The 23,047-nt window shown below is 34.0% G+C and overlaps 1 protein-coding gene across 1 annotated transcript; it reads right to left on the reverse strand.

Moving 5' to 3' along the window:
• Window positions 1-6,011: 6,011 nt before the first annotated feature.
• Window positions 6,012-15,499, reverse strand: LOC133299300 (exocyst complex component EXO84C). The gene is made up of 7 exons (XM_061498746.1): window positions 15,368-15,499; window positions 13,998-14,092; window positions 11,821-12,865; window positions 9,222-9,746; window positions 7,378-7,566; window positions 6,633-6,769; window positions 6,012-6,540 (listed from the first exon to the last, which is right to left on the reverse strand). The coding sequence occupies exons 1-7, from the start codon at window positions 15,461-15,463 to the stop codon at window positions 6,297-6,299; spliced, it is 2,331 nt and encodes a 776-aa protein (XP_061354730.1). The 5' UTR covers window positions 15,464-15,499; the 3' UTR covers window positions 6,012-6,296.
• Between the last annotated feature and the right edge of the window lie 7,548 nt (window positions 15,500-23,047).

Raw genomic sequence — 23,047 nt, forward strand, 5'->3', positions numbered from 1 at the left:
ATCAACTTGATTGATTATATAAAATATGGGGAAAGTGTGTACTTTTGAAGGACACAAACTTAATTAGATTCTAGCTATTAAGATATAGATAAATATCAAAATATTAAACTCACACATTTATTTATTTATTTATTTAATCTTTATTTTTTTCAATGGAATCCATATTTTTTTATATTTATCTCTCTCTTAAAATGACCTAAATTTATGTTCTTTAAAATCACATATAATTTTCCCATAAAATATATGGAAGAATTATGCCTAGCTTGTAATACTACAGATATGACTGTTCTCATAATTAAAAAAGGGATAAATATTTCTGCAGCCACTTTAGATAAGGTTATCTATAGCTACTATTTATAACTATGTTCTTTCGGGATAATATAGTTATAATATTAAAAGTTATTTTTTTTCTCTCTCCTCAGTTACTTTTCAGAACTTGTTTGCTGACGTGGAGAGAGAGAAAAAAAAATAACTTTAATGTTATAACTATGTTCTTCCGGGATAATATAGTTATAATATTAAAAGTTATTTTTCTCTCTCTCCTCAGTTACTTTTCAGAACTTGTTTGCTGACGTGGAGAGAGAAAAAAAAAACAATTTTAATGTTATAACTATGTTCTTCCCGAAGAACATAGTTATAAATAACAGCTGTAGATAGCCTTATTTAAAGTGGCTGTAGAAATACTTTTTTCTCGTAAAAATCATGCTTGATATACGTTTTATTAGCATACATCACTTCTTTACATTAAAGTGTTGATAATAAAATCAGAATATAAATATATAAAAAAGATTAAATTAACTATAATTAAATAATAAAAATCATATATATATATATATATATATATATATATATATATATAGAGGTAGGATATTTTGACTACCAATTTTTTTTACTACCACTCCACTACCACTTTAATCACCATTAGATTAAAAGTTATTTTTTTTCTCTCTCTCTCTTCATTCAATTTTTTCTCTAATCCAATGGTGATTAGAGTGGTAGTGGAGTGGTAATAGAAAAAATTAGTAGTCAAAATATTCTAACCCATATATATATATATATATATATGTATATATATATATAAAAGAAAACGTATTTTTCTTTTTATATAATATAATAGACGGCTTAGACGCAAAGCCCCAGTTGGAAGGAAAATGACACCACCCTATAATAAGTCAACTCAACGGTCCTCCTCACCCTAAGCAGACTTGGGAAAGGGTCGATGGTATTAGGTAAAGGCATACGTAAAGTAAAGGAGTGAAGCATGCCTTGGTCGCTGCCTTATCACCCCTTATTCAGGTGTTGACCTATCAGCGTCTTCTTGCTAAGAGTAAGTCAGTCTTTAAAATGCGACGAAACGGTCTCTTCAAATTTCCTAAAGTCTCTTTCAAAGACTAAAGTCAGTCTTCAAAATACCTAAAATTTCAAACTTTTTTTTTTTTTTTTCCATAAGAAAATTTCAAACTTTCTAAGGTAATAGTTCTTTATCCTGACCGTTCAATTTTAGGAGATCATCTTTTGTATATAGTAAGTACATCTATCATTTAACAAGTGATATTTGAATAAATTTTTGTTGTTGTTGTTTTCCATACAAACATAATAATTATTTCTCATTTTTTATTGAATAAATACACTGAGTAAATGGTACAGTACCATAGATATTTCTCAATTTTAGGGAAATATTTAATCATTTGACATGTAGGCATGTATTAGTTGGATAATTGACCAACTTATGGTGGAAGGAACAGAACACACGCTCAAAGACACGCGTCTAAATTAGCATGTTTAACAGATTTTTTTATTTTTTTATTTATAAAAAAAAGGTGCAATGCACAGCGCCCCTTAAGAAATTTGGGGCGTTATGCTCCATCCATTTTGAGCCGCCAATCTTGGTTAAAATTTGATCAACATCCAATCTCTCTTTTGAGCATCATAGACGGCACACCTAAATGAAAGTGAGTGGCTAAATACATTTTGATCACTCCATCTGTTCACAATAGGTCTCACAAGCTTAATTTATTGATTTCACTACTAAAATTTAAAGAAATACTATTCTCATTTTATATGAGTTAATTATTTCATGTTATCTCATTTCGAAAATCACACCCATTTTTTTCTTTTTTCTTTTTTATCTTTTAATGGTGGACCTACGTGACTTCTTTCTGTAACATGAAAAAATTACTCTCGTGTAAAATGAAAATAGTATCCCCTTAAATGTATATAAAAGGTCATATTGTTATACTTTAAAGTAAGATAATTAAAACCTCATTAAAGGAAATTTCACTCCCCCTAGCACACATTTCTCATGCAATGGGTGAAGTTGCCTTATGCTCCAAAACGGACATGGTTCTCTTTGTCACTCATCATTAAAAAATCTTCTTCACCTATATATATACCATTATTTTGTCATTGAAGAGGCACAAAAATTTTGTGTACTAATTTATATATTATCACTCTCCTAAACTAATTTCACAAAGCCACCATACCCTACATCTTCTCATGATTCTCAATCTTCGCCCGAGGCTTACTTATAGTGATTCACCATTGAGCTTAGGTTTATACCTCTCCTTAATGAGAAGATTGTTACATTGACATACCCCACCTCATCGAGGGAAACAAACCCATAAGTTCAATACCTTTGTCAATTGGCTTTACAAAACCTGCCAATTGGCCTTACAGAACTGGCCAATTGTGTCCCCCGGCCAGATTTATGACCAATACTCATAGGGTGTCATTCCCCCAAACGATCCACTACAACATTCATTCATTACCCAGGCACAACGTGCATCAAAATCCATCCTACTCTATTGCTCACCCTGGCCAAACCCCAGGCCTTGACCTCAATACTAATACCAGTAAATCCAATATCAGCAAGCTCAAGCACATTTAGGAACTCTAAGTGCTTCCTCCGGACGTACGGAACAAGCCACTTGCCAATGCATTCTGCTTAGCTCCTATTCCTTTGGGTTTTAAGGGCCCAGCAACATCCCCACTTATGAAGGTGATATTGATATCTTCGAATAGATCAAAAAATATGAGGTTGCTATGACACTTCACAGAGAATGAGACCTTCTAATGTACAGAACCTTCCCCACTTTGCTTAGGGTAAGAGCATTGGATGGCTACACAAATATGTCGATCGGTTCAATCTCAACATGGGATGACCTAGCAAGGAAGTTCCAAAAATAGTTTGTGACAAGTTGACATGCCCTTAATTAGATTTATACAAGAGGATCATACCAAAAGTGTGTGATTATTTGATAAAGATATTTCTTGTTGATAATATATTATTTTATAATAAAATTTTTAATATTAAGCTATATATATCCTTTGGAACGACTTTTTTTTAATCAAAAATTACTTTTTTTATCATAAAAAAATATCACTTTTATAACAAAATCCATTTGGATAACTAGTTTAATAAAAAGGAGAAGTCACCAAACAAAATCAAAATTTTATTTTTTTAAGTTAAAAATTTTAACTTTTTAAAAAGTAAAAGTCAAAAGTTAAAAATGATAAGAAATTTGTACAAAAAAAAAAGGGATAAGAAATTTATATCCTTAATCAAAGATTTCAAGTTTGAGATTCGGAATAAAAATAATAATTTTGAAAGAGCCATATCCTATTATACTGCCCAGTCTTGGGAAAGGGTCGACAGAGATTTGTAAGGACATACCGTGTAGGGAAGGAGCCGAACTGCCGAAGCATTTGTAAGTCGCTGCCTGATCAGTTATCACCTTACTCGGACGTTCACCTTTCAGCGTCTCTTTCAAAGAGCAAGTCAGTCTACAAAATGCGACAAAACAGACTCATAATTTCCTAAGTTTTCAAACCTTCTACAGTGGGTAGAGCAGACATCCATTACCACAGTGATGCAGGGTGGAAATTGTGCCGTCTAAAAATCAAATTGTTTTTTGATAATTAATTAAAAAAATTATAAATAACTTATTATCATTTTGAGGTGTTGCATACGTGGGGTGCCACGTGTGTAGTACGTTATTTTACTTGACTACTTATAACTCAAAAAAAAAAAATTCAGAGATTGTGCCACATGCCTAACGTACGTACATGGAAGATAGTACTATTTGATATTATAAGATGTTACGCGGAAGTTGCCACAAGTGAATTTATACTGTCGAGGATCACTGAATCTTTGGTGCTCTCTCACATTATTAATTTCTTTTTTATTTTTTTATCTCTGTTATTTTTTCTCTTTTTCAATTTTATTCTTCTATTTACACTAAGGGACTACCTAAAAAATAGTGGTTCCGGTTCACAATAAATAATCTCCACAATAAATAACCTTTGTGAAGTTCATGTGAGGAGAAAATAAAAGAAAAATTTAAACCCCACACCTTTTTTTTTCTATACTAACCCGAATTATCTCTTCGATGCAAATCAGCCTCTCGGTAACCTCATAAACTTAACTCTTTGAACCAGTTTTGTAATTATTGTTGAGTCGGGACTTACACATAGTTACACCTATATATTTTTATGTATATATAAAAGATAATTTTATTTTTTACTATATGAAAAATTATAAATTCTATATAAAAATTATTTCCTACTGCAGGAAAAATTATATATATATATATAGGGAAAGTGTGTGTGAGTCTCACCTCTTTGTAAGAGTGAAATGAGATAAGTTGTGTAACTTAAAAGGATAAATATTTTTCATATATATATATATATATATATATATATATATATATATATATTCCAACCTATACATGTTTTCTTTCTTTGTTAATAAAATAAATAATCAAATGTTATAAAAAAAAAAAAAAAAAAAATAATCAAATAAGTTATTTAATTACGTCAGAGAAATCGAAATTACTATTTACTAGTAGTATGACAACAAAGAAAACTGTGTGAGAAAAAAAAAATTAGAAATCGGTGATGAGCAGGCTGTGCCTATCCATCAACCTTTTTTTTAATTGTGTCTAAATTAATTTATACACATTTCGATTAATATATGTTAATACTAACATCAGCATCACACACAGTAATTCATAAAATAAATTTCTTCTAAAGTAACTCTAAGAAACTGGCCATCCACTTCTTTTTTATATCGTTGTTGAGCATTTTTTTCATTATTTATTTAAGGTAAATTTATATAATTTTATTTTAATATATCATCATCATAAAAAATCTTATATTAATTTTTCATATTATTTAATAGGTTTAACTATTTATATATTATTAAATTTATTAAATAGCATAATATTATATTTTAAAAAAATAGTATACATATTTTTACACTAACTAATATACAAATTTAATTTAATTATAGCGTGTAATTGAATTCTATGATAAAACTGCTTACCAAAAGAAAAGAAAAAAGAGTTATATGATAAAACTCATTAGTTATTATAAAACATACATTGACAATAACGTACATTCATCAACTTTTGATAATATAACGGGAGCCATGTGAACTAATGCTAAATTAATGGTGGTTTTAAAGTCAATTGATTAACTTTCCCATTTAATTGGTATTTTTATTTTTTTTTGAAAATATTCCAATCGGTTCATTGCTTCACAACTAACCAAATTCGGGACGGGTTCAGGATTAAGGCTTTAAACTCCTCCCAAATGTGGTACTGGAGAGATTCGAACACATGCTCTCAACCCACCTGCTTATAATTTGATCAATTTTGAACCGCTAATCTTTGGTTATAATTTGATCAATGAAGCAAATACGCTCCAACCTCTCTTCGGAGCATGAAAGACGGTAAACCTAAATGGATGTGAGTGCATAAACATATCGAATTACATCTTGATCACTTTTTCCTTTAGTAATCCTATTTTCATTAGTAGACTTCAGAAATATACCATTTCCTATGGTAGGTTTATCTGTAACATCCTAGTCAAAGGTCATGGAAAGAGAATTTAGAAATGGGAAGCTTCGATCTCCATTATTTACTTTTGGAGATGGGTGTTGGTGTAATTGGGTTTAGATAACTAGGAGGAAAATAATCTTCAAATTCATAGTTTTTAATTTATGACTCTAATGTTTTCATATATCAATTAAACCAAATCACTCCTCATTAGGTGGAGTGAGGACAATCATTATATACAACCTTACCATTTGCATATATAAATATGGATCTACGATTACTCTGCAGCTAACAATGTTCTAATTCAGATGGAAGGGATCTACCTATACCCTAGCAAGGTTTAAAAACATGTCTTGCAACACATTTGATAGTTGATACTTTCTACTGGATAAAACCACAAGCCATAAATTGACATTCAAAATCTCAACCTACTCTATATTTTAAGGCTACTAGAAAAACTCAATTATCTGGATCAGACAAGTTAGAGGGGCTGTCAAGTTCTGCCATGCTAGCAGATGCAAAAGACTCTGTGGAGTCCATACTAGACAGGGATGAAACAGTATCTGAGTCTGAGACAACTTCATCATGAACAATGATGTGATCTTCATCAACATCAGATGTCTCCGAACCTGATGCCCCAAGCAAGAGCTTGTTTATTGCTGACTTTGCTGTTTCGACAAACCATTCATCCTCAGGAAGTGCACTAATTGGTAATGACAATTGGTTAGTGAACAATCCAGCTGAGGTTAAGGAATGGAAAACAAGAATCAAGATCACAGAAATGAAAATTTATACCTTTGTAGGTCTATACCCCTAGCAGAGAAGGTTCGGATGGCACGTGCAATAATAGCTGATGCTATCTGATGGACATGTCGAGATGGATAACCCGCAAAGCGTGCAATTTCAACAGTGAAGTGCATATCAAGAATTAACTGCCACAAAAAGTTAGCTATGGTTGAGAGGATGGCAGAGAAAGAAAAAGACATCCACTAAATTTTACCATAATACATTTCTATTGACTTGTTTCTAATGAGAATGAGTAATAATAGCATGATATTACATAAATTTCTTATAAGAAGTAGGCTTTGTTACTTCATGATACTATGGAGTATAGATTATAGATATACATAAGTAGCATAACCATCAAAGAAATGAAATTCTTTATATTTTCAATTGTGCTTGATGACATTCTTGAGATGCAATCAGAGACTCCCATCGTAACCACAGCAATTATTTATGCGACAAGCCAAAAGAAAGAATGCTATTTGTTGAAACTGTGAATTTAACCACGACTTGTACAAAATGAAGCATCAAGGTTGACCAGGGTAAAACTTAAGACCTGATTATAGCATCAGTTTTAAGTCATTAGACTTTCATGTTGGTTGTTCAATGTACACAAATACCATTTTAGCAGTCAAAGAAAACCTTTTTGAAACTCAACATGCATTTGGATGATTGAATTTGGACATAAAAGTATTCAAATTACCTGTAGCTTGAAATAATATGGTATAGGGAAGGAATTAAGTATGTAAACAAGTACCTGCGGCAAACCAAGTGGCTGTAGAGGAGCTGAATTATCCTCTAATACACCCCAGAACTCTTGCTCATCAGACAACCACATGACAACAGTCTCTGTTAACCTAGCAAGCAAAATTTTCTTTATTTTCTCTTTCCCAAGTAATACATCTCCAGCCACAGTTGCTAATTGCTGCAGCTTTGCAAATAATGCCTGCAAATATAGCTACACATGTGAGTACTAAAACAAAAAGCATGAATACTATATATATATATATATATATATATATATATATATATATATATATATATATATATATATATATATATAGGGAGGGATCTTTTGACTCTGATATAAGAATAAGATGTCTTACTCATCTCAATCGTTGATGTCCATGTATCTGACGGCTGTAATTTATTATGGATTAATAATTAATTAATGGATATCAACATCAACAACACTTTTATCCCAAATTAATTGGGGTCGGTGGTAGATGAACCCAAATAAAAAAAATGCGAAAGGGTTGAAATCCATGGATTCTATCAAAACCTCCATTACTTTTACCAACATGACCATTTAGATCTCCTCATAAGAAAATCTTCTTCTCTCGTGGTATCCCCCTCAAAACCTCCTCCAAGTCTTCCCAAAATTGACTCTTATCATTTGGTTGCAATCCAACTTGGGGTGCATACACACTGAGAATATTCAAGATTAAATCATCCACTACCAGAGAATAATCCTGTCGCCTTTCTTTTTGACGTCAACAACTTTATCTCTGAAACTTTTATCAATCATAATTCCAACACCATTTCGACTCTTGTTTATACCTGTGTACCATAATTTGAAACCAGTTCCATCCACTTCCTTGGCCTTTTCTCCAATCCACTTAGTTTCCTGCAAGCAAACAATATTCACTTTCCTTATCCCAAAAACATATGCTAACTCCCTCAATTTACCCGTTAAGGTTCCTATGTTCCAACTTCCCAATCGTATCCTTAACCCCTGGGCTGTACTTGCCCGCCACGCTCGCCCATCGGCGTTTTGGGACCCTGACATACTTCTCACCAAATCCGGGTGAAGACCCGGCACCTTGCCTTGAGGCAAGGACCCTAGCTCATTTATCACTACACCCGGGGCCCGATGCAGCGCCTTGCCTTATGGCAAGGGCCCTAGCCCATTTCTCGCTACACCCGGGGCTCGATGCAACGCGTCGCTATGAAGGGTACGCCCCAACGAAAAATTATAAGGGTTCATCTCATAATATAGCTGTTTTTTATGGCCGGTTCGCTACACCTAACGCCAACCCTCCTCCTTTGTCCTGGCTTGGGACAGACCATGCATGCAAGCACACACAGGCGGAGTTAATTAATTAATAGATATAATTCAATAAATTACAACGGTCATATGTACAGAGTTCAACGATTGAGATAGGGAGTAAGACTTCTTAATCTTATACCGTAGTCAAAATATCCTTCCCCTAAAAGAATTATTTTACACCGCTATAAGTTATGTTCTCAATTTTGGCCATTAATCTCACTTATATCTAACCGCTCTAATTTATTAATTATGTGAATCATTGGATACATTACAAGTGGATCAATGGTCAAGAATAAGTAAAAAAAACTTTTTATTCTTACAACAACTTCCCCAAATATATATATAGAGTCACAAACAAAACGCAAAAAAAACAGTGAGCCAATAGCAGCCACAGCTTCATTAAGAAACGCAATTTCTGATAATGATTGAAAACACATGCAACCAACAGCTAACATTACCAAAAAGGAAACATGGAAACACAAAAGGATTATGGAAGCCACAAATGAGAAACAAAAAATTAGCAGCAAAAGCAGAAGAATAAGAATAATGACCTGAAATGGCAGCGAAGGCAGTAGGTCAGAATCCCAGTAAAAATCTTCTCTGTTATCACCCATGTAAATATGTGCATTCAACTGTGTTTTTCCCTCTCTTGAATAAATGAAACTCAGAACATACTGCCGACAGAAGTGATCTCGAAGTTTGTCAAAAGAATGCTGGAGATGTTTCCTCCACTCTTTTAATTCTACACTAGCATTTGTATTGAACACAGCATTCTCCGTGAGTCCACTATTTGGTTCCTTGCTTTCACTTTGCTGCATCCATGTTGATAATACAGCATTAGGTAACAGTTCATCCAATATGGTAAATGCTATTCCTAATATTGCAAGTTGTTCCGAGTCTGTTTCAGCTCTGAAAAGCATGGCCTCTTTTAGCTCAGGAAGATTGTCATCATCAGAAGGACCCGGTAGCGCTTTGATAAGAGCATCCATGTATTTATCAAATAGCGCTGAGATTCTAATTAGTACATTTCCTCCGAAGTGCAAAGTGGCCAACGGCGTTAGCTGTTCCAATATCTCCTGTAATTTGTACCACAAATACACTATTATATTCTAGCAAGACAAAACTAAATTTCAAGCAAGTTCATTCATTTGCACTCAGGTAAAGACTGTCTCTTGCACATACATACAGAAATACACAAACAAAACAAGTGAAGATGCAGACGCATTGATGGGGCAAGATCATTATGACCACCAAAACCAATTATTGTTTTCAGGACACCCCACTATCAACATCAATCTTGTTACTAAACCCCTTGGGAAATCGAAAGCTCCTTCTAAGGCCAAGGGCTTTTGTTAGGACTCAGAACAGGGTCCTAGACCACCCCCCAAAAAAAAAATCATTCTCCTGATGTCTGCTTTTTGTGGTTCTGATTTGAAATCTCTGTTACTACATTGCTCTGCAGCCACTATTGTTTGGAATAACTTGTTTGCCAGTTTTGGAGAATGTTGGACTAGTCGTTTGTCTTTGCAGCCAGTCTTTGTAATCTGAAAGAAGGAAGAAGGCCAAACCTCATGTTGACATGCAAATGTTGCAGTTTCCTTGGTGTGTTTGGTTAAAGCAGAACACTCATACTTTTCAGGGTGTTTCATCTACTTACTACTGTTATGAGATCGGATGTTTTTTATGGCTTCTCTTGGGTCTTTTATCGTTGCTTCTTTAATAGAATGCCCCTTTCATATACTTGCTACTGTTATGAGAAAAGGATGTTTTTCATGGATTTTCTCAGATGCCTTTCTCATTACTTCTTTAAAAGAATGCCCCTATCAAATATGCACAGGAATTTGACCACTTTATTATGAGTTTGTCTTTCCTTTTATTTTCTTCTGTTTTTTGGGAAATATCCACCATGTTACTGTGATAAGGTCCCACCAGAATAATAGGATACAAAAAAAAAAAGGACGACATGGAAAACTATATTGACAATTGTTGATTCAGGTGGAATACAACTCAAAACAGTAAAAAGAGCAAGATTTCAAGAACAGATATGAAAAAGAAACTCTAAAATAACAAGAAAAAGGAAAAGATATTCCAAGAGAATTCGAGAGCTCCTGGTCTCTCCCAAATGCCTAAGCCCAGTTCCAAAGATGGTGAATGTCTTTACATGATCCCTTTTTATGCAACAGAATTGTAGCTCTAGAAGCTTTCCAACATTTTCCACATCAGCCATTTCATAACCTTTTCTCCTACTAATTAAATGGTGAATATGTGCTGCTGACTCAGCAAATAATAGTGGAGATAAAGATCTATAACTCTCCCTACAATACGCCTTTATCTTCTTTGGTTCCCTAACATACTAGCACCTTGTCATTCCTTCTATCGATAATATTTCTCAAAAAAATGGAAAATGTGAAGAAGGATTCTTGGTCAAAATATTTCTAGTTTAGGAAAAATATGGAGTCAACGAATGGTTACTAATTAACTACATTATAAACATAATCAACCAGTTGAGAGGTTACTTGTTCCTAAACCAGAAACACTTATACCAAGAAATCCTTTAGTATAATTTTCCCAAAAGAAATCATATAAAGGGGAAGGGAAAAATATGTATGTAGTCATGGAGGCAGGCAGGCACATAAAAGTCAACATATTGACATAACTGCAGAAGTCTGCATATATGTTGCACCATTAGCACTAGAAACGCATCAACTATCAATAGTATAGATAATTCCCCATGCATCACACCAGACCAGGATAAGCACTAAAGATCACAGCTATCAAGGAACATTTACTAAGAATCTAAAACCTGATATACATCATGAAGACTTAATTCAATATTTTGTTAACCAACAGACAAATTTATTACATTTTTTTTCATTTCAATTTGTTGAGATGAGGGTCAGCAACATGCTATGGTCTTAAGTAATATATATCCAGCATAATTCTTTTTTAATGACACAGATAGCAAGGGGAAAATGGAGAAGGAAAAAGAGGAAAAAAAATCCACAGCAAAGGCTTTTCTTAACAACATTAATTTTTCTTCTCCTGCTTGCAAAGTTTACATGATTCCATCATGCAAAAGAGTGCTTAGGCAATATAACATAATTAATGTCCATTTGATAATAGCCATATCATATGATGAAGTTTACTTACTTCAACTATGCGCATGAATCGCATTCCACTCTCAACGAGCATGCTAGTAGATGAAATTGCAATTGCAGAAAGTGAAGATGCAAATTGTGGTGACAAAGGGAAGCGTTCAGCAGATTCTGCCATGTCAAGAACTACTCTTCTAGCACGTCTAAAATTTAATTCTAAAACTTCTTCAACAGAAGGACGAAGTAGCACCAACAGTAATTTAGACATTTTCAATCCTTGTGACTCCAAGATTGAGCAGTATTTCAGACTAGCCTGAATGCATACGCTAGCAGCACGTAAGGCAGAAACAGTCTCAGATGAGGGTGCATTCTCTTTCACCAATCGTACAAAATATTCGATTTCCCACTCTGCCCACTGAACAATTCTGTTGGTATAAACAGGATTATCTCCAAAAATCAAAGCAGATTCCTTTGTTGCCAGTGAAATTAGAGAAAACACAATCTTAGATAACGTAGAAGGAAATGTTTCAGGACAGAAAGAACTTGAGGGAAGCAAAGCCTCAATTCTCTTATGGAGTTGAGACCCATAAAATTTCAGCAGTAGATGATGTGCCTGCGCACCTTTTCCGAGTTTTATTAAACCATTTAAGGCCTTCTTCAGCTCAGGAAAACTAATCGAAGGTTGTTCGGCAATTCCAACTAGCTGGTCTTCAAGCACTGCCTTTCTTTCCAAGAAAGCAGACTTGTATGAGGAAAATTCATCTGAAGAGTTATTCCCTGATCCTTTCAATTCAGCAGAATTTCTTTCTTCAGCATCTAACGCCTCTAATGCTTCTTCAAACTTATGCTCAGCCACAAGTACATCGATGTTTTCTAAGAATATTGTTTTCTGGTTAGTTCTCTCATTCGGTAAGGGCTCAAGGAGTTCAGATAGTTCAGGTTCATGCTGAATTTCATCATCATCATTGTTTAACTGATTCCACTCTTCCAATTCATGGCAGACACCAGTCATTAAATCCTGTACAAGAATACCTTGAGCTGAGATATGCTTTTGCAGCTCAATCAATTCATGCTTTACTTCCACAGCCTCCTCAGATATCCTACATTATCAAGAACAAACAACCAAAATATTTTTACATATGATATCATTGAGGAAAGTACTTTAAATTATTACAAAGTCTGTTTCTTTACAGTTCAGGTCTCAAACTTATTAGAAATATTAAAATAGGAACAACTCCTCATGATCCATAGAACTTCCACTAACAGCTCATGCTTTTGGGAAGCTTGGTCTTTTGACCAAGAGGTGAAGTGTTCCATACTACCCCTATTACCCTGTTTAAATTCAATTTCAGCACAAAGTAATGGGCTGGTGCTTTGTGCACAGTACTAGTTCAAGCAAACAAATAGCTTCCATGTATAGGGGTTTGTTGTAGATATTAAAATATAACCAATTCACTGGGCAATCTTCCAGCACGCTTTTTGGATGATTGGTTCTTGACAGAACTAAACAAATAAAAATACTACCAGCTTGTTCCTCATCTTCCACTACAGCAACCATACTATAGAAACCTTTAACAAGCTACGCTTACAAGTTGCAACAGGAATGAATATCATGACAGTGGTTACTGTTTTCATTAAATAGGATACTGAAAAATGTCACCATAACTTAAGAAAAATATAGTGAAGAGAGAAAGTAAATAAACATATTACCATAATTTTATCCATGATTATCAGTTATTACTCAAGAAAATGAAATTTTGTTCAGGTCAGTTTGGTATGAGGGTAAAAATGGAGGTGAAAAACTCATGGATCAGCTTGAATTCAATGCAACTTCAATAAAACTTATCCATGAATTTTTTACCACCATTTTTTATCGCCATACCAATCTGACCATTAAAATGTTGACTATTTTTTTCCCCATTTTTTGGGACAGCTATTAAATGGCTGTGTGACCAGTAACCAGTACATACGGGTACCAGTTCGGTGACCAATACAATACACTTATATTAAAAAAATTAAAAATGGTCTAGTACCCAGGCCCAATACATACTATGCTGGCACTCTACTCATATCAGAACAATATAGAAAAACAGTACACATATATAAAGGTCTTGGCATCCCTTACTGGGTAACTTCAAAGAATTGATAGCACATATGTACTAGCTGCTTAACAGGGAAAGTGAGGAGAGTGGAGAGGACTAGTAACATTTTAAGGTAGATGATATATGTCACCTCAAGAAAGCCAAGAACTTCGAGTGCATATTGCCACATAAGTTCTCCACAGCATCCTTCAAATCTAAGAGCTCACAGCAAAGCTTTCTAATCCCCTGAAAAGATGGACAAGTTTCATCACCATCTAAAGATGCATGCACAGTGCCGTTGATAACAATGCTAATCATGCTATCCAGTAGTCCTTAGAAGGGAACTCACAGAACATGCTAGTAAATAAAAAGTAGATTCCACACTATATGTCTTACGATAGGGCAAAAACGTGAAACATTTTAAAATGGGATTAAAACACATGAATTACACAAAAGAACATTTCAAGCATTAAATAAAATTAACATAAATTCTTCATCGTATTTTATTACAGAAGAAAATATATCATACAGTAATTCAGTCACTCTTTATTTTAGTCGATCAGAAGAAACTTTTCCTTTTGTCTAAACCCACACTTCAGGAGGAATAAGAGGCGATTCATGGATACACAGTCACAAGGTTAAAAATAGACTAGCAATTCTTACATTAGCAAACAATTTTATAGTTGTATCCAAGTAATTAAAATAAATCAGACTGGCGTAAAGGTAGAAGGCAAATCAGTGTCTTGCTCTGGCTAAATCCATGACTGTACTTACTTTATATTCAATTTTAATTCACCGTGGGAAGCTCAAACACAACTCAGAATTTGTGACCATGCTGAACAGGAGAATTATTTACTTTTATGTCAAATTCAAGATCAGGTTTTGCACAGAAAACGAAGGCCCTGAGGAAAAATCAAAAGCCATGTATGTATTCCAAAATAAAAATCAATGCGTGAGTTACCAATCGCATGTTAACAAAACAACTATGAGGTGAACCAGAACAAAGCCAAATATCGAGGTGCCCTCTCAAAAGAAAGACCGTTTAGCTATAATAAATCCATAGCTTTATTTATTTAACACAAATATATTCACTATAACCATTGAAAGGGAATAAGCAATTAGGAAAAATAAAGTATATTATAGATGTCTACAAAACTTAATAGTACTATTTAGAACTGCGTTGCCAAAAAGAGAATTTGTGTGAAGTTTTGATTAACCATTAATATAGCAAATCTCAGTTATTATTATTTTTCAGCCCTATCAAAAATATTATGAGAATGTAGACAAACCCATTTTCTCTTACCCAGAAAAAAACGGAAATGTTGGTAAACCAGACATGGAAGAAATAAAAACTTAAGGTAGATACCTTCCAAGAGCAAATGACGAGAATAGAAATACCCTTTGGTCCAAACCTCACAAAACATGAAAGGCTTAATTGAAATTAATATCAGATAACACAATGATGAATCTAAAGTAAAACACTTCAATCTGTCCCAGTTAGTTAGTAAGCAAAGAGCGAACCTTTTCAGCGTTGGACTGGTAGAGAGAATCAACCTTGGATTGGGGGATGATGCTCTCAATGGAAGGGAAGTCATCTTCTTCCTCGCTACTCTCCATTACTCTCTCTCTCTCTCTCTCTGATTGTGTGTCTTTGGAATGACCAAGTGAAACAGGATCCAAAGACCAAAGAACATGCCCCAAAGAAAATGGGTGGAAATTTTTTTTTATTTTTTTGAAAAATGAAATGATTTTTAATTTTACAAAGGGGAATATGTTTCTTCTCCCTTGTGAAATAAAATTGTCTCATATAATATATAAAAAAAGGAATGATATTATAATAATTAATTAGGGTTATTATTAATATTACTACCAATTAATTTCACCGTTAGATCGATTATGTTGATCCAACAGTTATATTTATTTTCATCTTTGTATGGTTATGATTCCTCATATTTAATATTTTATATTTATTTCCACATTTGTATGGTTATAATTTCTCATATTTAATTCTTTCACAATAAATATGGAGAATCATAGCCATACAAAGATGAAAATAAATATAACCGTTGGATCAACATAATCGATCTAACGGTAAAATTGATTGATAGTAACATTGGTAGTAACCTTAATTGGTTGTTACAATATCCTACCAAAAAAATGGATATGACCTACTAAGAAGAAAAGATAAAAAAAAAAAGTGAGTATGACTGACTTTTTGTGTGTGCATAAGATAAAATTGTCTTGTACAACATGAGAGTTATATTTCTCTTTTATGAAATATAGTTACCGGTAAAAGCTGAATTATTTTTGTAAAAAAAAAATTGAAAATAACGCGAGTACGTATGGAAATCTTTTTATGCAAAATTAATTAAAGAGGATATATTGGATTGAGATTTCAAAGAATTTTAATATATTATTTTTGGACAAAAAAATTTATTGGAAAAATCACGTGACATTTTAAAGGATTTAGTGGAAAAATCACGTGGTATTCAAAAAAATCACAGTGGTGATATGAATACTCAACAAGTCACGACCCGTTAACGATAGATCCTGAAAGCGTTTACTATTTTCCCTCCACCATTGCAATACATCCAAATGTTCATAATATTCAAAACACAATGTTGTCTCTTCCAAATAAATGTAGAGATGTGACCTTCCGATTTTTGTTGCAATGTGATGATTGAGCATTTTTAAATTCTGTAACATGAAAAATGAAAATAAAAGTAAGATTATGCTTATAAAAAGACAGAATTTAAAATAATTAAACTACATAAATTTACACCAAACATTGGCACTTCCAAATCTTTCTTATCCATTGACCTTGACACACTTGATGACTAAGATGCAATATCACTTTGATTAGTGGAAGTAAAAGAATTATTACTTGCATACTTCTCATAGAGCATGTACAACTTTCTCCTTGTTTGCTCTACCTTTTGATCAGTTGTAGATTCATCAACTTGTGAATAACAAAATTTCAATTAATCTAACTTCATCTGGGGATCAAGAACCAATCCAAATGCAAGTTGAACGCTATATTCATCCCATTATTTCTCAAACTTCAGCAACATGTTTTCAACCATATTCTTTAAAAGCTCATGTTCATCATTCAAATAACGAATTAGAATGCATTGAATTTTCCAAACCTGCTCAAAATAAATGTTGGAAGTAGGATATGATATGTCATAAATAAAGGTGGTAATATCATAAAATGACTTCAAGAAAATACAAAACTTTTCTCCTCTTTTCCATTCTTTAGCCGATGGACAAAATTTATAATGGCTATCATTCAATTGAAGCCATGCAAACACACGTTGGTAACCAGCAGTGGCGGAGCCACGACAAAAGTTTAGCTAGTGCCAATTTTTTTTAATACATAATTTTTTTTAATATTCATTTTGTAAACAAATTTTTCTTTCTCCAATACTCATTCTCTCTCTTTTTTCTTACTTTATATTCATACTTCGATTAAAAAAATATGGGAACAACCCGAATAGGTCAGCTTGTCAATTACACTCTGTATAATAAGGAGAAAAGAGAAAGCAGAGCGAGAACGAGAACAAGAAAAGAAGTAAAGAGTAGGAAAGAAAGATTATTCATTTTAAACATTGGAGGTCGTCAAATATACAATGAATCATGCTTAAGTTGTCCACGTGCTCAGCAACTCTTTCACAATTAATTAATCAAAAATATATTTACAGAGAAAATAAAAATACTTGATGCATGACACGGATAAAACAGAGCCATTGTTAAAGACATTAGAACAGAAATGACAGATATCCACAAAATTAGACAATATAAAACACTTGGCACATGATATATGAATACTCCATGAAAAATAACAAAAAAGTGCCCTTCCCCAGCCAATTAAAAGGCTAAAAACAACCAACAAGAATGTAAAAATATGATGATGATAGCAATACCATGATGCAGTAAGGAAAACTTGTACAAGGGTAGATTAGCAATTACGATATAGCGGAACTTATAATCCACTTAACCCCAAACAAACAACGTCGATTGAGGGATAGAGAGGTTGAGGAGGGATGGTTGGGGTTTGGGTTCGAGAATGTGTGAAGGTTGAGAAAGCCAGTGCCAGGAAATTTTCTCTCGCTTAACCCCTACCTGGATTACATGGAATGTCGTTCAGTTTTGAAAACCAAGCCAGTGCCAAGGCACTGGCTGGCATCAACATGGCTCCGCCACTGGGTAACCAAGAGCACTTTGGAGCATCAAATAAGTAGAGTTCCATCTAGTAGGAACACCTAGATGCATGCCGATTGAAATGTCAACATCTCTAATTTGGTCAATGCATTCCTTAAATTTTATTGCTTGATGGGACATAAATTCGTTCCCATCTAAGCCCATTTTGATGGCAAAATACCATCTGTTCCCTCATCTGATGAGCAACTTCAGCATGAAAATCACTTGTTTTACACATTTGTGACAAAAACACAGTGAGGGAACGGATGATGACGTATTAAAAGGAAAACGGATTGAGAGCATTTATTACACATGCTCCCTTCATTTAATGCTTCTGTTCATTTTGCAGGAAACGTGGAAACAACGTCTTCTAAAAGCAAAGGCGGTGCACCACTTAAGCACCAAGAAACGTGAACAGCAGAGAATCAAGAGTTCTCATTGGCTAAAGAAGAAAGCAAGGCATAGGGGACTGCAAGAAAACGGCTAATCATCAACAATAACTGACCCATCAAGCAAGTTGAAAGCTTCCAAACACTGTTGCCACCGCCCCATCCCATCAGTCAAGAAACCAACTCCAAAGGATTTTACAAGACTGTCACTCCCTCTTCTGCCTATAAAAAGGACGTCCCAAACACGAAGACATCATCGAATTCCTTAGGAATAAAATTCCTGAAGAAGAGATCACCTAAATATTAGTTAGTAGTTTAATTTTGTATAGTTGTTGTTGTAGTTAAGTGACAACTCTTCTACCTTGTTCTGTAATATTCACTTGAGACTCCTCACGAGCATCAATCATCTTCTTCATTTTATATTTTGTTGTAATCTTTCTTGTTTCATTTCAATATAAGTGTTTCTTTTTCATTTCCACTCGTTATCTCTGAACTGAATCTCGAGTCTATGGGCTTCAGTTTAGAATAATTATGTTTAAAGTATCAGCCATGGGCTAAAATATCTGTGGGACGGATAAGCTGTAAAACTCTTAAAGAATTATTTTCAAAACTCTTGACTGAAGCTTTTTGTATTTCTCTGGCTAAGTAAGCTATATTCATTGTGTATCAATGGAAATTGAACACATACTGAGAAAGGAACTTTCTTAAGGAAGGGATTTCAGACAACTTAGCCATTGGGGGAAGGTAGTGTTATGGCAAAAACACTATTGGTCACCTTAGGAATAAGGGGCCACTTCGTCCATTTTAAGGTTATGTACTAAGTATCTGTTGGAGTCAAGGGAGCCATAGGAATATGGAAACTTGTGAGCCATCTAGTTCATGAGATGAGGAATCAGAGTTGGAAGATAAGAAACTGGGACAAAGCCAAAAAGTGCTAAGTCTTGAGCAGAGGAAATAACTATTTAAGAATGGAGCAGTGAATCTGTTCCTTCTGTTAAATTGTTTTTAAAACCATCCACCTTGTTGTCTATTGATTATAGTTATTACTGTTTTATTTTTACTTTGTTTAATCTTGTATCTATCAAACTCCAATGATTATTATCACACCTTCTTTTAAACAGGAAGGATCACATATATAACGCAGCGAGCAATTGTTTGCCATCAGACTGAACTTACTGTTCCTAAGAAACGTTGTCAAGACAATAGGGAACGTTTGATCATACAGTTCAATCACTAACTTTTCTTTTCATTTTCATTCTTTATAAAATAGCTTAAGATAATATTTAGAGTTCTATCCTCGTGAGAACGATAATCTGGGCATTAATACACCCATTATTACTTGATGCGTGCACTTGCGCACTTGGGTTGGAAGTAAGGGAACAACTCTATTTTCTGTTGCTAATTTAGAACAGAGGAACGTCCCCCATCAGAATATATATTTTTCCACCATCAGTAAACCACCCAACATTGCTCAACCTTCTAAGCCCTTAATATATTTGACACTCTCTAATCTTCATCAAGGAAACACTAGCTACTTTCAACCTTTCTTGCACAATTAGATTCAAAATATGTGCAGAACAATGTACGTGAAAAAATTATCCATCACATAATAAAATATTTTGTATAAGAAGTTACTTTTTAAAACGTGACCAATCATATTGTCATTGGCAAATGCATTATCCAAATTAAGGTCGAAAACCTTCTTCTCTATTTCTTATTCCTTCAAAAAAACCAACTATTTTTTTAGACAATTCAAATCCAGTCTGAGGAGGAGGCATATGAGAGAAATTGAGAATTTTGCTATTTAACCTCCACTTTGTATCTACAAGGTGTGCTGTCAAGCATAGAGTTGGCAAAATGGGCCAACCCGGCTCGACCTGGCCCAATCCGCATGCAATCCGAAAAAACAAGTCGGGTTAGGGTTGACTCGAAAAAAAACGAGCCAGAAAACCCAACCCGACCCGAGTCGGGTTAGGATTGACTCGCGGGTTGACTCAAAAATATGACTCGTGGGTTGGCTCGAAAAAACAGCTCGCGAGTTGGCTCATTTTTAGCCTATTTAAATGAACCTGTAATATTAATGCACCAGCTATGTGTCTTCCATCAGCTTAAACAAAGGGTTACAAAATGAGAAATAAAAGCAAAATATTCTAGTTTTGAATTTTCTTCACAACAAATTTGCATCAACATCAAGAAACAATCGGAACCACTTGCTACCAAATGGGTAAGATATTTGAACCAAACAAAGCCAGCACAGCCTAACAATATAAAAATGGCAGGGATGTAAGAAGATTAGGGTTAGAGAAGGAAGAAATATGATAACAGCACGTATGAGTTTTGTCCATTTTTGTATATTATATTTTGTATTATTTTATTAAAAAAAAACTCAATCCGCGAAATAGACCGTTTGACCCGCGGGTTGGCTCATTTTTTCACGAGCTGGATTGGGTCGGGTTGCCAGCTCATTTTTGTCAACCCAACCCGACTTATTTTTTGAGGGTTACGAGTCAACCCGTCGGGTCAGGTTGGCTCGTTTTTGCCAACCGTAGTCAAGCACATGTAACATTCAATTGTATAAGATGTCCATAAATTGAAAGTTAAGCAAATCCTACCAGGGATGCTAGCTATTGTTTGCTTCAGCTTCTCCTTCTCTCTCTTGTAAATAGTTAGGACATCACTCTTGGCAGTATTTCTTGAAATAGGAACAAAATCAGAATTCAAGTATTTTACTCATTCTTTAATCTTCTTATATTCAACAAAGCTAAATGACAAATCATGTTCAATGATTGCAATTGCCAACATCTGCCAACATTTTATCTTTCCAGGCTTATGTGGTCGTAGGTAATCAAGGAAGAAGGTTGGGTGAGGGATTATTTGGTGAAAAGGAAATGAAGACAGTGAAAGGGAACAAAAACAATCCCAAATAATCAAAGTTAGGGTTTGGAAACCAAACCTGAGATATGTGTGTTGCTTAAATCGAATATACCAAAGGGTTTCCTTGCAGGAGTTGGCATCAGGAAAGCGTAACAAGGATGTTGAAATGTTGGTGATGCTCGAAGATTTCTAGCAGCGAAAAAAACATTTGACGAACAGTGCCATCGGGTGGGTGCCTGGTGTGGTCGAAGAAAAGGTTTTGATCTAATCTGCTTTTGGTAACCTAAAAAAAAGGTTGGCATGCTGGTGAGTTGAAAAACACAGCCCACCCCGCCCACCAAAATGAGCTCATTTTTCTGCCTATGGTTGTTCAAGATGATACTTTGAAGATGTATATAAAAAACCAATAGAGAAGAAGAATTCAAAAATTGTAAATATTCTTATTCCCATTTTTATAAACCCCAAAGTCATGACTGGATTCAACAACGAAATGCCAAAAATTTGCTCATGAACCGTTATGTCGACGGTTAAGTGTGGCCGTGAAAAGTCATGGTTTACAATTATAAAATTCGATCATTGCAGTGGCATTTTGGGAAATTTAAAAATACATAATTATAAAAATTATTTTTCGATAAGCAGTAGTGCACATAGTGGTTGTTACCTTGTTGGGTTATCCATGTGCATTATGTGCACACGGTGGAAGTCATGACTAGATTCGACAATGAAATGCCATAAAGTTGCTGGCAAATTGTCATGTCAACTGTTAGGTGCAACTACAAAAAGACATGGTTTACTATTATGAAATTTGACCATTGCAGTAGCATTTTAGAAAAAATTTAAAGAAGACATAATTATAAAAAAAAATACATTTGGTAGGAAGCAATGCACATGGTGGTTGTTGGATTGTCTATGATCTTTCTCTTTCATCAAAGTGGGTATTCTTAGGGCTCAACTAAAGGAATTAAGATAATAATTATAAATCTTTCTCATCATTTTTCTTTATCCAATGTGGGACTTCTTCCCACAAGCCACCCATTTTTTTCTCCTTTTATTCTTTCCCAACTTCCTATTCATAACATTGATTCTAATAGTACTTATAGACTCAATAGTCAAGAACACAATTTCTTTACCCCTCAAGGAGATGTCAATGACATCCATAAGAGCGGGGATACCTTTCTTTACATAACAAATGAGACATTATACTAACAAGACAATTTTGTTACATCTTGAGGATTATGGAATTATTCAAGTTTGTTGTGTGAGAATCATATTCAAGTAAAGTCTCTACAGTGATAAATGTTGAAAACATAAATGTAATGCTTGTTTTATTATATACTTAAATAAGAGTGCGAAAAATCAAATGAACCAAACCAATCCACACCATTTTTCTCCAAATCTATTCAAGAATCAGACTAATTTTTAAAATCAATTTGATTCACTTGAATCAAACCACTTTTTCAGTTTGGTATAGAAAACCTAATCGAAGCAAATCGTGCCCACACTACTAAAAAAGTATGAATTAGGGACGAATTTTTGAGATAGAAAATATTTAGTCTTTAATTATGAGAGATTTAGAGACGAAAAAAACAATATATCCCTATTTGGGGCTAAATTAGCGATTAAATAAGTTTTGTATCTCAAAATATTTCATCCCTATTTTGAGATGGACTTAGGGATAAAATATTTTCATTTTCTACAATTTGTCCTTATAGGTATAAAATATTATTTGTCCTAACTT

The sequence above is a fragment of the Gastrolobium bilobum genome, unplaced genomic scaffold, assembly GCF_033153095.1.
Source record: "Gastrolobium bilobum isolate Gb01-03AN ecotype WA unplaced genomic scaffold, APGP_CSIRO_Gbil_v1 utg61611, whole genome shotgun sequence".
In the NCBI taxonomy this organism is placed as follows: Eukaryota; Viridiplantae; Streptophyta; class Magnoliopsida; order Fabales; family Fabaceae; genus Gastrolobium; species Gastrolobium bilobum.